Raw genomic sequence first — 14,902 nt, 5'->3', positions numbered from 1 at the left:
TCAGCAGGATGATGTGGCTGTAGCACCAGAAGGAGAAAATCAACCAGTCAACCACCCACTAGGGTCTTCGCATGGCCTCAGGTCTGTCCCCACGCAGTCTCGCTCATACTGATTCCCAGAATATTTGTTGTCCAGGTCTCTAGGCTTGTTCAGCCATCTTTCGGTGGCTCTTCTTCTTCTCCAGCAGCTCATGGCTTGATGAGAAGACATTACACCAGGGTGCAATGCCTGTATAACACACGTAATTCCACATCACTTCCAACCCCCCCACCCATGTGTGAAGCCAGCAGCCTGGTCTGGGAGAAGCGCAAGGCAGGGGCAGGGTTGCCTCGAGAGGGCACCTGCAAAATAAAACCACGTCCAGCTGCCAAGTTTGGATCCAGTTCCCAGCACTTGCCCCATTCTGGTTTTGTGGAAACTCAGCTCAGTTCTGCCTGAGGCACTGGGGTGATCTTGTCCCTTGCCGGAAAGGTTGTATCGAATCGTACAACAGCCTTATCTCACACCAGCCTGGCTGACAACAGTCCTCAGTGCGCAGCCCCAGGACTGGGGGCCAGGTTGCTGCTGGTTTGTTAAATAACGGGGGCTGCAAACTCAAAGCAGTCTTTCACCTGGAAGGGCAGGACTAACGGGTAAAGCCATATGGAAGTGTCTTCTGGAAAGGATGATGCAGAAGGTTGCCTGGGATGGGGAGGAGGTGGCGATGGTGCAGGGGAGCAGAGCAGTCTGGGATCCTTACCTCTCCTTCGTGGCTGATAAGCTGTAATTTTGCCATACACAGTGGCCCCTCCTGAATTAATATACCTCAGGATGACATGGAACAGATAGAGCTCTGCCTCCTTCACGTCTACAGTGACTCTGATTTTATTCTGCAAAAAGCAAAAAAGCACACGGGGCACACGTCACTGGGGGGCCAGCTCCTGACCGCCCACCCGCTCTGCGGGAGAGCCTTACCCGCCTGCCTACCTGCCTGCCTGCCTCTCTTTCCCCTCCCTCGCCATCCCACGGCACAGCTCTGGCCGGCCACCTGAGATGGGCACACCTGGGATGGGCACACCTGGGGTAGGAGAAGGGGCAGAGGAGCAGTGTCGCAGCGTGGGATGCTCTGAGTTAGTCCAGAAGTGAAAAATGCACTTACAGTTGCCACAAACATTAAACTTTCCTTCCTCAACGACCGAGACCCTCCCTTCCACACTGGCGGGCCCCCGGCTGACGTAGCGGAAGACGAGGCGGAAGAGGTCGGGGGAGGTCACATTGAGAGTCACCACTACCTTGGGCTGGTGGGAGAGAGAAAGGGGAGAGAAGCAGAGCACACCTTCAATTACCTCCACCACCGAGAGCTACCAGCCCAAGCACAGCCGCTCGGCTCACTGCTCCCAAAGCAACATGCCACAGCGCAAGGAGGAGACAAGCACACCGGCCCCACCGCACAGTCACGGCACGGGCACCTCGCGACACCGTCCCTTTTGGGGCCAGCCACCGAGGGAGCAACCTGCCTGCAGGAAGGGGGTGGAAAGGCTCTGACCACATCTGGAAGATGCTGGGGCACAGCAGGGCGGTTCGGCTATCCTGGGGTACACGTCATGCCAGAGGAAAGGTTTTTAGTCCTTGCTTTTATTATCAGCATGTTGCTTTTGGGCTTAGTGTGCCATAACCAGCCAGCAGGCACCAAACGCTGAAGTGCCTGCCCTTGCGTTCACGGGGCTCTGCCCAGATGCCTACAGAGGAGGCTGCAAACTGAGCTGGTGCCTCGTCCTTGGGAACCTGCAATGCTGAGGACTAGTGGTGCTAACGGAGTGTGCCACTGATGGGTGCCCCAGCCTGCCGCCTGCCTGGACACTGTTCGGAAACACCCCAGTTAAGGAAATGCTTAAGTCCAACCCGTTTCAAAGAGATCTAAGCATCTGCTTAAACACCTTCCTGCCTACAGGGCAAAGCTGGGGTCTGCCCAGGGAGACTCCCAGTGAGGGCTCTGTGTTCTTCAAAGCCCCAGTTACACACCGTCCTCCCACTGCAGAGCAAACTGGAAGGATCTTGCAGAAACCAAACTACAGGTGAGACTTGCCAGCAGAACACCACGTGCTAGCCCTTCTATCGTGGCCTACTTCTATCTCAAATGTCAACACTGGATGCAAAATGAAAGCCATGAGCTTGAGCATAAGCTACATCCTTAAGCTTTAACACGGGGGTTTTCTCAAGGGAGCCTACAGGAGTTCATTGCTTAGCTCCTAGCTACAAATTCAACGGGAAACGGCTAATGCATTTGGCCCCTCTGTTATTTTACCTGAGCATGAAAAAGTGAAGAAAACAGAAAGTACATGCACCAGAATAAGGAGCGTCTTACATGGGCCAAGACACTCAGAGAATCGCTGCCCTGCACCCTATTCCCAAACACAGACACACAGGCGACACTTCCACGGGGGCCATGCAGAAGAAGAATCCACCGAGGAGCAAAAAGGGTCAACAGACGAAATAGCTTCCATTCTAGGGCTTAGACAACTCCAGATTAGTGAAAACCATCGTTTCAGCAAACCAGCTAACAGCAAGAGCAGAGGCAGAATGGTAACAAGAGGTCCAAGCTGAACGTGGCAGCAAAGGAGGAGCAAATTTATTTTTGGAAAAGGGAGGGAAGGTTATGCAGAGAGCTGCAGAAAAGAGCAGAGTCAGATGAAAGAGCCACAAGGAAACCCAGAGACAGTGTTTATAGACATCCCTGTAAGTAATCACCAAGCTACCACTCTGCCTAAACGGATTAGGATGTCAGGGGATTCCCAATTTAGGATCTTTGCCCTCATCAGTCTATGCCATCCCCAGCACTACAGGAAATATCTGCGCACACAGGCTATATATACACTGTACTGTTTATGTTGGCCATCATGTGACCTTGGGAGTTTGAGAAGCACTTGGGGTGAAAGACGTGTGTGCCAAAAGCACGTCAGTCCTCCACCGGCTGCATCCTCCCCAGGGGGAGCTGGGCTGGGCTGGAGACACCAGGCGTACCTGGATGGAGGACATCTGTGCGTATCCTCGCCAGCTGAAGCCCTCAAACTCCAGGGGGTTGTAGCCGAAGCGCACAGCCCGGCCAGCCGGCGTGGTGCCTTCCTCCAACTCGAATTTCAAGTGGTGAAGGTCAGGGAAATAATGGTCCCGCGCAGGTCTGGGGAAGAGAGGGAGCATCGTTACCTGCCGGGCCGTCTGGAGGGAGAGGCCAGAGGACACCTCCACCAGACACGCGGCTGATGTGGCAGCAGCCCAGACGATGAGGTCCCCAGCCCCACGGTGGCAGAGGACACTGTCCCCAAGGGAGCGAACAGGAGGCACAGCACCCTCGGGTGCATCTCCTGTTAGCAGCTTACTGGGTGCAGGTGGGCCCGCGTGTGCTCTGCCGGCAGCGACAGGCTCCGCTCCGCTCCTCGCAGGATGGCCCCAGGGACCCGCCGACGTCGCACCGGCAGCCTGCGGGCAGGAAGCGCCTGTTTACCTTCCCGCCGCACTAACGAGCTCCTGGTCACTAATCAAAGGCACGCCCCGGCGGGCGAGGAGGTTGGGGCCGCTATTTTTATTCCATTGTATCTGCTTTCATATTGGCCCCGGCCCCACTTGGATCGGCTCCTCTACCACCTCAGCGCCGAGCTATTTCCAGACGGCTGATGGCCGCGGGAGGAACAAGGTCTGCAAACCCTCATGGCTGGGCGCCGCAGCTCTGCCGCCAGCAGCAGCCTTGTTCCCTCTCCCCAGCCCTGCCAGGAGCGCGTGGGCCGGCTCAGAGTGGCCGGATCTCCTCCTTCCCTGCTTCCCATGGGCGTGATGGAGAGCGGCCAACCCCACATGTCCATGCCCACCTGCTCCCAACAGGAGGAAGGGCTAGAGCTGCAAGGACACGGGCCAGTAGTTAAAACACATCAGTTTCTGGCACCCAAAGGGACACCTTTCCTGGCCTTTTATTCCCCAGCCTGATGGACCTGTGTCCAACGGTGACAAAAGTGCGAACTCAGGTCTCCAAATCCACAGCAAGACCCAAGCCCTGCTCTGGGCCACGGTATGATCAAAATCAAGAGGTGGGACATCTCCTGCCCCTTCTCTCCAAGGCCACAGTCAGTTGGTACAATGTAGAGTCGCTTGTGGTCCCTCTCCTTCACCCAACACATCACGAAGGGGGCTCACCTTGGCAGCCGAAGTAATTTGCATTCTCCATATTGAAGTAGCCGTCTTTGCACGCCGAGCAGAACTGGCCGCAGATGTTCGGTTTGCAGAAACACTGCCCATCGCCCTAGGAGAGAAGCAGGCATGGAAGCTCATTCCCTCCCATCGCTCATCACGGCCCAGCCGCTCCTCAGTTATTTGGGTCCTAGTCTGAGACACCAGAGAAGTATTTTGCATTTCATGCTCTACACTGTTTCCTGAGCGTGGGTGGGCCAGATAAGGGCCAGATAAATTAAATTACCCAACAACGCAGGCAAACAAAAATCCAGGCATCCTGGGCCAGACTCAGAAATATTTAGGTGCCTAATTTATGACAGGTCTTAATCCTACGTTCTCATGCAAGCCCAGATTGCGGTGCAACCTTTGAGAGCTCAGCATCAGGATAGGTCTCTCCAGCAGCTGCTGGGGAAGACGGAGCTGAAATACTCCCAACACAGCACAGTCTGGGAGGTGCCTGGAGGCAGAGATGAGCAAACCCACCTGCTGGCACTCCGCGATTCCGCTGACGGTGCCCTTGGTATCACACTTGCAGCCTGGGGAGAGGGAGATGAACAAGAAAGCCAGAAGATCGATTAGCCCTTGAAAAGAAGCCTGGTGGGGGACAGTACCCACAGCACACCAGAGGACACCGGCTGGGATAAGGGGGAGGTGGGAACCAGTCAAGTAGAGGGTAGTGCTGCACAAGGGCCCACTTTTCATTTTGGATGTGTTGAGGACAACTGCCGAAGACATTTGCCTTTTCTGCACATTTGGCCATGAAAACCTGAGCATGCAATGTCTGCAGGGAGGCCTGAGTACGACACAACTCATTGCAGGAGCCCTGTGTTTCACCCCAGGCAAAAGGCTCCAGGCTCTAGCCTTTCCCCTCTTCAAGTGGGTGTTACCCAGACCACTCCAGCTTGGACATGTCACTTCAGGGTGAAGAAGGAAGGAAAGGTATCACTTCCATCCAGCAGTGATAGTCCCCACTGGGTTTGGATCTTGCACCATTACAGCACAGAGGGGACTCTTTGGGGCTGTGCAAACGCCGTTTCCTTACTTGTGCAGCCATAGGGATTCTCTGGAGTCAGGTTCCAGTATAAGGGCTTGCATCTGTCGCACGCTGGGCCTTCAACGTACGCCCGACACTCGCAGGAGCCCTGGGGAAAGGGAAGGGGAGAAAAGAGCAGGTGAGAATTTGCAGCACGGTGGTGTCTGCTACGCTGGTGTGGGGAATGGCTGCTTTCAGGCTGCGCTTAAGGAAGGACTTGGCCCAAAGTGAGTACAAGGGGATCACACAAAACTGACCTGCAGGAGTTGGTGGGCTCATTTGATACTCACCGGGACCAGCGAGGGATCTGCCGTCACCAACCCTGCTGGGTTACAGGAGCCCACTAGAAAAAAAGAGGCACAAGAAGGGATTTATAAAGAGAGCGCTGTTCCTAAAGAGGGTTACTTCTTCCCTTGAAAAGCTCTTGGGGGATGATAAGCCCATTCCAACCCAACCTATTCTATGATTTACCAGCACCACGCCGCTATGTCCCAAGACACCGGAGTCCCCCCCGCCCCGCATCAGGGAGGAGAAGGGGGCTACCTTCGCAGTGCGGAAATCCATAGGCGCCCGGCACGCAGGTATCGCAGCGCAGTCCCGTCACTTTGGGCCGGCAGCCGCACTGCCCGGTTTCCTGGTCGCAGGGGCTGTGCAGAGAGCCCTCCCGGGAGCACTGGCAAGCTGCGAAAGCGGGGAGAGCAACTGCTGGAGTTGCAAGGCACAGGGACTCCTGCACTCAAGGCTTCCCACCAGCAACCTCTTTTGTCTGCCTGACCTTCACCACCATCAAAGCAGCCAGAAACAAGGGTTATAAATAACATACGCACTCGCTCTTTGCTGTTGGTTGAAAACATCCCATCTCTTAAGAAAAACAATAGAAGCTGCAATGTTTACAACACCTATTCCCATACATTTATGTGTATTCCAGGAGAGGGGGAGAAGTTTTGGTTAAGGAAAAGGGGAATGTGTGATCTCATCCACAAAAGGTCAGCAACTAGCGACAGATCGGACCCTACAAAAGCCCCTTTGCACCCAAACACCCAAGAGCAGCATTTGGCCATCAGGGTCTGCCTCGCGGCCATTGTGCGTGGGCAGCAGGACACCACCATAGCCATGGCACTGCCGGCTTTTTTTTTAGGGCACCGGCTCGGCGGCTCCCTGCAGGATCTGCCTCCTGCAAGCGCACGCAGAGATCCTGCTGCCCTATCGCACGAAAGGTCAGCAAGCTGCCAGGGAGCTGCCCATGCCCTCCTCGCCCAGCCAGCACTCCTCAAATTCCTGCCAAAGGAGACATTTTAGGCTGACGCTCCCAGACTGGCTAACAGCAAAACATTCTTCATAAAACAACAGATTAAAAAAAAAAAAAATAAAATCAGGTTCTCCTTTTCTAGCTGTGACTCCCCTAAAGCTCTGCAATTTGGACACTGTTTTATGAGACAAAAAAAAAAAAGAAAGAAAAAAAAAGTGACTACTGAACTCCTGTGAGACCATTTCATCTACGCTTCCAGCCTCTTCAAAGGCATACTGCCGGCATCAGCATTTGCGAGCAGCACCCTGCCAGCTGGCCACGGCTCAGGCATCTACGTTTAGTATGGTGCAAGAGGGTGATGATGCTCTTTTGTTGCTTCAGGGAAATTGTATCACAGATTATTTTTTAATGAGCAGTAAATTCTTGCTGGGAGACATGAGAGTATATCTGGCTTCCAGTCGGACTGCCGACAGGGAGGCAGACGGGGACACTCTGCCCAGAGCTGGGGAGGGCTATTCAGAGTATCTGGGGCCACAGGCACCTGCCACAGGCATTGCTCAGCACTGGCACCAGCAGCTCTGCTCCAGGAGCGATGTGGTGCCCAGGGAAGCGGATACAAAGCCCTCATCATGCCAGAAAGACACCTTGAATTTGGGGGTCACATGAAACCCCAAATCCTGATCCTCATCGTGTCCCTGTTGTACAACTGTACTCCTGCTGGTTTTAGCACAGTTGCTCCTCCTGAATTGGCATGAACCAAGGTGGAGTAAGCCCTGAAGAGCCTGGATGTGTCACGTAAGCCACATCTGAGCATCTCACAAGCATCTCAGAGGGTATAATCTGAACATGTGGTTTGGGACTTTGCTTACCCCACTCAGAGCCCGTCTCTCTGGCTGCAGGTACTCAAGCCCGAGGACAGAGAGATGCAATTCAGCACATGTTCTATGTGCATCTGCACACGATGCTTTTGGAGACAGAGTCCCAACCACAGCTGCTTCCCAAGTCATACTCTGTAGGTCTGTTTCTTAATAGGTCCATAGAGACCGTACATCCAGACTGGGTTTTATTTCCAAACCGAGCAGGCAGACCCTGCTGTTAGTGACAGCGAACGAACTGGGGGACACAAACGGCACGGCCTTTGGGGAAGCATTTCTTCGAGATGTTTACTCATTATAGAGCATGCCTGTCAGATGAGATAGCCAGGTGAACCATGCACAGAAAAACTGACTCCTGCTGCAAGAGCCAACTACGTTCATATCTAGCCCTGGGAGATGGGTTATGGAAAGGAAAACCATTACAAAGCCAGTAGCAGCAGCTACTCCCTTCCCTCCCCTGAGATCCGATGGTGGCTACTCACGCGTGCAGCTGGGGTACCCGTAGAAGCCCAGGGCACACTGGTTGCAGGTGTGTCCTGCAAAATTCACGTGGCATCGGCACTGGCCAGTTGGGCTGCAGCTGTTGTCTACCGCACCCCGGGAATCACAGGAGCAAGCTGTAAGAGCAGGATTTTCAAGAGTCTGATGAAACATGTGATCCTTGGCTAACCACTGCCGGTCTGAATTATCATTCAGCCCCGCAGAAATTAGCCGTTTCCATCAAAACTAAATTAATTTCTTAAGCCCCCTGAAAGACAGCCAGTATTTTCAGCTGGAGTCATGGCCATATCAGGAAAACGCCACTGAGGGGTTTTTACAGCCCACTCAACGTTCCTCAGCAGCTTAGTAGGTTAATGCACTAAAAAGACAAAAAAAGGCATAAGCTGAGACACCAGGTCACAGCAGGGTTGGGATGAGGAAGTGCGATGGATAAAAACTGCTTTGTCTTCCAGGCTGTGGCATGACCCATGACCTCCAGAATGAGCCTCCAAATTCAACAGTACAAACCACAGGGGTTTTGATTTTGAGAAAGACCAAAAGCTTGCAAAAAATAGGCATGCTTTTCAGAAGGTGACAGACCAGCAGGAACTGAACGTTAACATCCTTACCATAGCAGTGGGGGTAGGAGTGGTGCCCAGGACTGCACTGCTCACACCGTGGCCCAGCAAACTCAGGTCTGCAGAAACACCTCCCGACGGAGTCGCAGCCTCCCGGCAGCGTCCCGACTGCACTGCAGCCGCATACTGCAACAGAGAGGAACCATTGGCCCTGTGCTGGGAGCATGGGGCAAAGCTCATGGCAATACAGGGTTTTTTCTGAGGTTCTTAGATGGGCATTTAGGTGCTCTCTCAACACTCAAACTGTCAATCTCTGCCCATTGCATATATCCTACAAAACACCCGCAAACCCACTTTTCATTCCTCCATTCAACCCACCCCGGCCCGCAGGAGGTCAGATACGCACGCTGGCACAGGGGGTAGTTGAAGTAGCCGGGAGCGCACTGGTTACACAAGTGTCCTTCAAATCCTGTTCGACACAGACACTGCCCTGTCTCGCTGTCACAGGTGCCATCATACTGACCGGGGCTGGAGCACTGGCAGGCTGGAAGGCAACAAGGGCACTGATAAATAAGCAGCTTCTTTGCCTTTCCCCTTCCTAGGAAAGGAAGCAGAGCGTCTGTTCCTCTGGGGTGGAAATGCAGTCGCTGGAGAAACCATGGGGGACACAGTTGACAGCAAGTATGCCTGGCCCATAGCTCACATCCATAGGGAATTTCTCAAGAGCCCCCCCGCAGGCTGGGAGGATGCTGGAGGGTCAGGGCTGGGTGGAAAACACCAGCAAAAGTCATGGGAATTTGTCACTTGGAAGTGGGGCTGGAGAATTCCAGAGGACAGGGAGAGGCATGCTCCTCCCAGGCGGGGAGGCGAGCAGGGTGAGCTGGGGGCCACTAACACTGAGTTACTCACGCTGGCAGCTGGGTCCGTAGTGGCCTGGGGCACACTGGTCGCAGTGTGTTCCCTGGAAGTTGGGTTTGCACACACACATCCCCACCCGAGGGTCTTTGCGACAGGCGTTGCCTTCTGTCCCACCGGCATAGCAATCGCAGTCTGGAGTGGGGACACACAACCAACACCACACACGGCTGTCAGTCGATCTCTGCTGCTGGGCAGAGGTCCCATAGAGTTGCCATGAGAGGCAACAGCTCAACTATTTGCCTCCTAATAACCATCCTACCAGATGCAAATGTTTTAACCAAACCCTGCACAGGTGACCAGCACGCCCAGCTCATGGGGTCACAGGGTGGTTGGGAGACCTCAGCATCATGCAGATGTGCAAGGTGCTGGACGGGCAGCAGGGTAACGCGGAGGGCAGACAAACACTGCTTGCACAATCCGAGATAGAGCTGATTCAGTGCAGCATTGCCCAAGAGCTATGTGGGAATAACCAGAGCCTTCAGCTAACCACGGTGGGGACTGGGCTTTCTCTCTGGTCACTCCATGCTCAGCTGCACCTGAGACCCTCTTGCTGCCAGGGCAGGCGGGTGCTCTGGGTGAGCAGCGCCGAAGCCCTTGGCCAGCCCTGCCTTCACTTTCTGCTTGGCAGAGAAGGACCTGGGGGTGTTGGTCAACAGCTGGCTGAACATGAGCCGGTGGTGCGCCCAGGTGGCCCAGGTACCCAAGAAGGCCAACAGCATCCTGGCCTGTATCAGCAATAGCGTGGCCAGCAGGACCACGGCAGTGATCGTCCCCCTGTACTGGGCACTGGTGAGGCCGCACCTCAAGTGCTGTGTTCAGTTCTGGGCCCCTCACCACAAGAAAGCCCGTGAGGTGCTGGAGCGAGTCCAGAGAAGGGCAACGAAGGTGGTGAAGGGTCTGGAGCACAAGTCTGATGGGGAGCGGCTGAGGGAGCTGGGGGTGTTTGGTCTGGAGAAGAGGAGGCTCAGGGGAGACCTGATCGCTCTCTACAACGACCTGAAGGGAGGTTGTAGCGAGGTAGGGGTTGGTCTCTTCTCCCAAGTAACAAGGGATAGGACAAGAGGAAATGGCCTCAAGCTGTGCCAGGGGAGGTTTAGATTGGATATTATAAAACATTTCTTCACTGAAAGGGATGTCAAGCACTGGAAGGGGCTGCCCAGTGAAGTGATGGAGTCCCATCCCTGGAGGGGTTTAAAAGATGTGTAGATGTGGCTCTTAGGGACATGGTTTAGTGGTGGGCTTGGCAGTGCTAGGTTAGTGGTTGAACTCGATGACATTAAAGGTCTTTTCCAACCTAAACAATTCTGTGATTCACTGACAACAGCGGTGTGGGGCTGGGAGAGGGAAGGGCAAAAATCATCCAAGAACCAGAGAGGGGGGGCGGTGTGAAATGAGAAGGGAAGTGAGAAATTCCAGCTCAGGAAATTAAAACCTGTCTGGAAGATACGGAGTTTAAAACATCAGAAGGAAGGAAAAGGTTATCTGGAGCATGCTAGGGAGCATGAGAGAGGGGAGGACTTGGTGGGAAAAGAGACCAAAAAAAAGCACAAGGGAGGAGATGAACTGAGAGGAGTGAGCATGAGAGGAGAGAAGCAGAGGGGAGCAGCGATGAGGGCACAGGTGAGCTTTCAAAGCAAAAGACAAAGCAACACAGAGCGAGCGGCTGCCTGCGCACGCTTCCCAGGTGCCTGCAGCAGTGCTGCCTGCAGCTTTGGGCAGAGGGGCTGTCGGCACGGACCCCCTGTGCTGTCCAACCCATGGAAAATGCAGGGCATGCAGGTATGGCAGAAGGACAGGTTTGTCTCTGAACCCAAAGGTCGAGATTTGGGAGAACCCAGCTCAGCTTCCAGCTCAGCCACAGCCCCTCCGTAATCTTAGGAGGAGTTCCTTACAGGGAAGCTAGAAGAGACAACCCCGCATGGCCTGGACCCCAGAAAAAAAGCACACAATCACAGAGTCACTCTGGGCTAGAGTTTCCCTGTCTATAAAAAGGGGATCATAAAACTTCCTTTCCTCCACCCCTCAGCTGCCTCCTCTCTCAGAACCACTCTGTGTCAGGGCTGTCTCTTACAACACATGTGCCCAGTAAGCTGAAGACCTGATTTTGCATTGAATGAAGAGATATAATAGAAATAATAGCACAGTGATTGCCAAAGCATCAAGGAGAATTGCGCTGCTTACTTATTATCTGTCCTGCAGGGAGTACTTGTTCTCCAGTATCGTTGTGAGCGAGAGCTGGAACGGCTGTGCAGAGAAAGAGACATTGCACAGGTCACCACATAGGCTCAAAGAAATCCTGTGGGATAGCAAAAGGTTGACAGTCCCAAGGCTGAACAGGCTGAATGAAAATGTGGAACATGGAACAAAGCGCAGACATCCCACTAAACAAAAATCCATTACAGCCATTTTTTAACCTGGGCTCTGGAAAGATGTCTTTCACAGAAAGTGAGAGATGAGACTCCAGCCAAATGGGAAGCTCCCGTTGGCTCCAAAGAGCTGGGTTCAGACCAGCTCAGCTCTGCTCCAGCTTCCACCCAAGCCCAATGTGGACTTGTCCCTACCTGCAAGAAGCTCTTCCCGGGACAGGAGTGCCATGTGGCACAGGGAAAAGGCATCTGGAGAGCAGCTCCAACTGGAGTTGTTGGCCCTTCCTGCACCCACTGGGTCTGTGAGGTCCCAGACCTGATCCCTCCACAGCCCCGCACCCCCCACTTACGGTAGCAGTGGGGGAAGTTGACGTATCCCTCAGCACAGGCATCGCAGTGCTCCCCAGTGTAATTGGGCTTGCAGTAACAGCGGCCGGTGAGGTCCTCGCAGGTGCCATCGGTGAAGTCAGACTCACAGTTACAGCCTGCAGAGAGGGACAAGCCAGCAGCGGTTGTCACTGACCAAGACCCTCGCCAGCCATGAGCATCCCAGAAGCATCCCTATGATCCAGAGCCTCTGGAAGAGACCCTGTCATCTGCTGCAAATACTCTCCAAAAATAAAAAGTAGAGATTTTGCCTCCTCAAAAGGGGTTTGGTTTAGAGGAACTGCTGCCACTGTGCTTGTCCCACTGTGGGGTCCCAAGTAAAGTAGCAGAGCCCCAACTTGCTTCTCCAGGAGACCCCAGTTGCCCCAGAGAGGTGGCGGTGGCACACGGCCACAGGGACGCGGTGCAGAACAGCCAATGTGTCATAGCTCCCAGTGAGACGGATATAACCCACTGCTGCCTAGAAATCCCTGTCTTAGGGCATGGAGAGAAACAGTCTGCAATTGCCAGCTGAAAGAGCACAGACACACAGCTAAGACTGAATTTCCCTGCGGGCATAGCACGGGGACAACACATTTTTAGCTGATTCCAGCCTTGGAACATGCTACCGCTTCTGATTTCATGGATGCTGCAGACACTCACAGTCTGCATGCACACATACATTTCCATGGGCAATACCAGCTGCAACAGGAATCACCCATATGGCCACATCTCTCATGGTGCTGGCCTCCCTACCCCAGAAAAATCTCTCAGCCCAATCCTCCAGACCACCCTCCTTAGTGTCACCAAGTCCAGGAGGGCATCTACAACCTGCAGAGGAGATCACACTCACGATAGCAAATGTATGGAGAGTCGATCAGGTGGTCTGGGGACCGATAGTATCCTGGGATGCACCTCTCGCAATTAATGCCGGTGGTGTGATGCTGAAAGACAGTGGGTTAGGGGGACATCAGTTCCTCTGCCTGCAGGATTCATGTTCATCTACCAGGTTTACTAACAGCTTCAGGGCCCGGAGGAAGCAACTCAGGAGTGTCAGCACACAGAAGACCTAAATCTGCTCAAAATTCTACATACGTCAATTTGAAATCAAAGCATTTCCTGCAAACTGTATCTTCCCATAAAAACAGTATGAGTTTCAAGTTCATATCTGACCTCCAGCCCGTTTCACCTGCTTCAGACGGTAAAATGTCCTGACCAGTTTGTGGTAGGAGGACGGGAGCAATCTGTTTCCTCTCATCAAGAAAGCACAGCTAAAAGTTTCATGTGACTGCACAAATTAACCAGCTCACAGCCACCTTGGGAGTAGAAGAGCACTTTCCCACTTTCATTGGGAACTTCAGAGTCTGAGGAGATTGGCATTTTGGTGGTCAGAGAGAGCTCCAGAGAGATGGCAGCGCCTGAATGCTGCGAACTAGGCAGGGACCTCCCAACGTGCTCAGCACCAAACCTGTCCCTCCCAGCGCACAGCGCCTCAGCAGACCTAACCCTAAGCGTCAGAAAGGTAATGGTACTACCCAGGTGACAGCTAGGAACCCACGTACTGTTTCCATTACTGGTGCACGCTCCTTTAATCCATGGCAAAGAGACTAAATTTCCAGGGAGAGACCTAATTAAGATAACAGAGGGTGTGCGAGAGGGTTGGCGGAGCTGCCAGCAAGGCTGAACTCCAGGCTGACAGTGGAAACAAACACAGAAACCTGCAACACCCTTTTCCACAGGAGCTCTTCAGGCCTACCTGACAGTCAATGCAAACACCTCCCCCTTCAAACTTGTCTTCGCGACTTTTGCTGGCTTTGTGGCGATCCACCTCTGGGTCGTAGTAGCAGTCGTAGGCATGGCCGTTGCAATTGCAAGCTGAAAATACAAAGAGACGTTAGCTAAGCCACCAGTCCATGGATGTCCTTCAGTCACCAGGTGGATCTCAAGATGTGAACTCCTCCTCATCGGTCTGACGTTGGATGGGTTACTTTTCAACGAGGAAAGATGCTTGAATGGATCTGGAGGATTACGTGATCACTCAAGCTCCCAGTCTTCCAGTTCAAAAGTGCAGAAGCAACAAGTCTCTCACAAAGTCTAGTCCGCAACTGCAAAAACGCAGCAGGCACAAAATCAGAAGTAAAATATGTGCAGGCGTGTATAGACAAGAAAGAGAAATTACCCAACTTTGGGGCCTCAAGTAGTCTGGTTTAGAGGGCAACATTCTCGCTTCTTTTATCCCGTCTGGGATAGAGGTGAGCTGTAAAGTTCAGCACCCGGTGAGGGTGCTCTTTACAAACCCACAGCGTTAAGATCCGACTGTCCTTTGTCGCCCTACATTTATAAGGGATCGTGTGATGTAACTACGCTCCGTGCTCCGCATTGCCAGTGCAACATAAATTCCACTGTCGGCATCCACCAAAGGTTTCTCTAGATAAATAAAGATGTCCTGCACGTAAACACATCCAAATGTAATTCATCTTGGAGACAGAATTGAGCAATGAGATTTGCCTGCACAAACCCTTGGACACAGGGGAGGAACGGGAACATAAGCAGAATCAAAGTCTCATACAGACCTAGTGGGTGTCCCCGTGTGAGCCTCAACTGAACACAATTAACCGCTGCGCAAACCGTCCTCTCTGCAGTGCCAGTGATCCCCGCTTCACCCAGTTCCACGCACCATAAACCCTATCATTTCACCAAATGGCTTCTCTGCACCGCAGCGTCAAGCACGGTCCATCTATGCTTTGCAGGACAGCTGGAAAAGGAAGAAAAACCCAACTCCAACTTACGCTGGCACTCGTTTGCACTGTCGGCAGTGGCAGGCTTCCACGGGAACT

The 14,902-nt window shown here is 53.4% G+C and overlaps 1 protein-coding gene across 1 annotated transcript in view; it reads right to left on the bottom strand.

Moving 5' to 3' along the window:
- Positions 1–14,900, bottom strand: part of LAMA5 (laminin, alpha 5) — a gene marked incomplete at its 5' end in the record, with an annotated part of 42,991 nt that extends 28,091 nt beyond the window's left edge. Inside the window, 17 exon segments of the mRNA XM_009700488.1 lie at positions 740–869; positions 3,001–3,157; positions 3,357–3,456; positions 4,165–4,270; positions 4,684–4,736; positions 5,243–5,342; positions 5,524–5,576; positions 5,777–5,914; positions 7,840–7,974; positions 8,467–8,601; positions 8,822–8,959; positions 9,325–9,465; positions 11,515–11,577; positions 12,050–12,184; positions 12,919–13,009; positions 13,822–13,940; positions 14,855–14,900. Of these exon segments, the coding sequence (XP_009698790.1) occupies positions 740–869; positions 3,001–3,157; positions 3,357–3,456; positions 4,165–4,270; positions 4,684–4,736; positions 5,243–5,342; positions 5,524–5,576; positions 5,777–5,914; positions 7,840–7,974; positions 8,467–8,601; positions 8,822–8,959; positions 9,325–9,465; positions 11,515–11,577; positions 12,050–12,184; positions 12,919–13,009; positions 13,822–13,940; positions 14,855–14,900 (1,840 nt within the window).
- Between the last annotated feature and the right edge of the window lie 2 nt (positions 14,901–14,902).

Source organism: Cariama cristata, unplaced genomic scaffold (genome assembly GCF_000690535.1).
Source record: "Cariama cristata isolate BGI_N322 unplaced genomic scaffold, ASM69053v1 scaffold3140, whole genome shotgun sequence".
NCBI classification, from domain to species: domain Eukaryota; kingdom Metazoa; phylum Chordata; class Aves; order Cariamiformes; family Cariamidae; genus Cariama; species Cariama cristata.
This window is presented reverse-complemented; position numbering and strand designations above follow the sequence as displayed.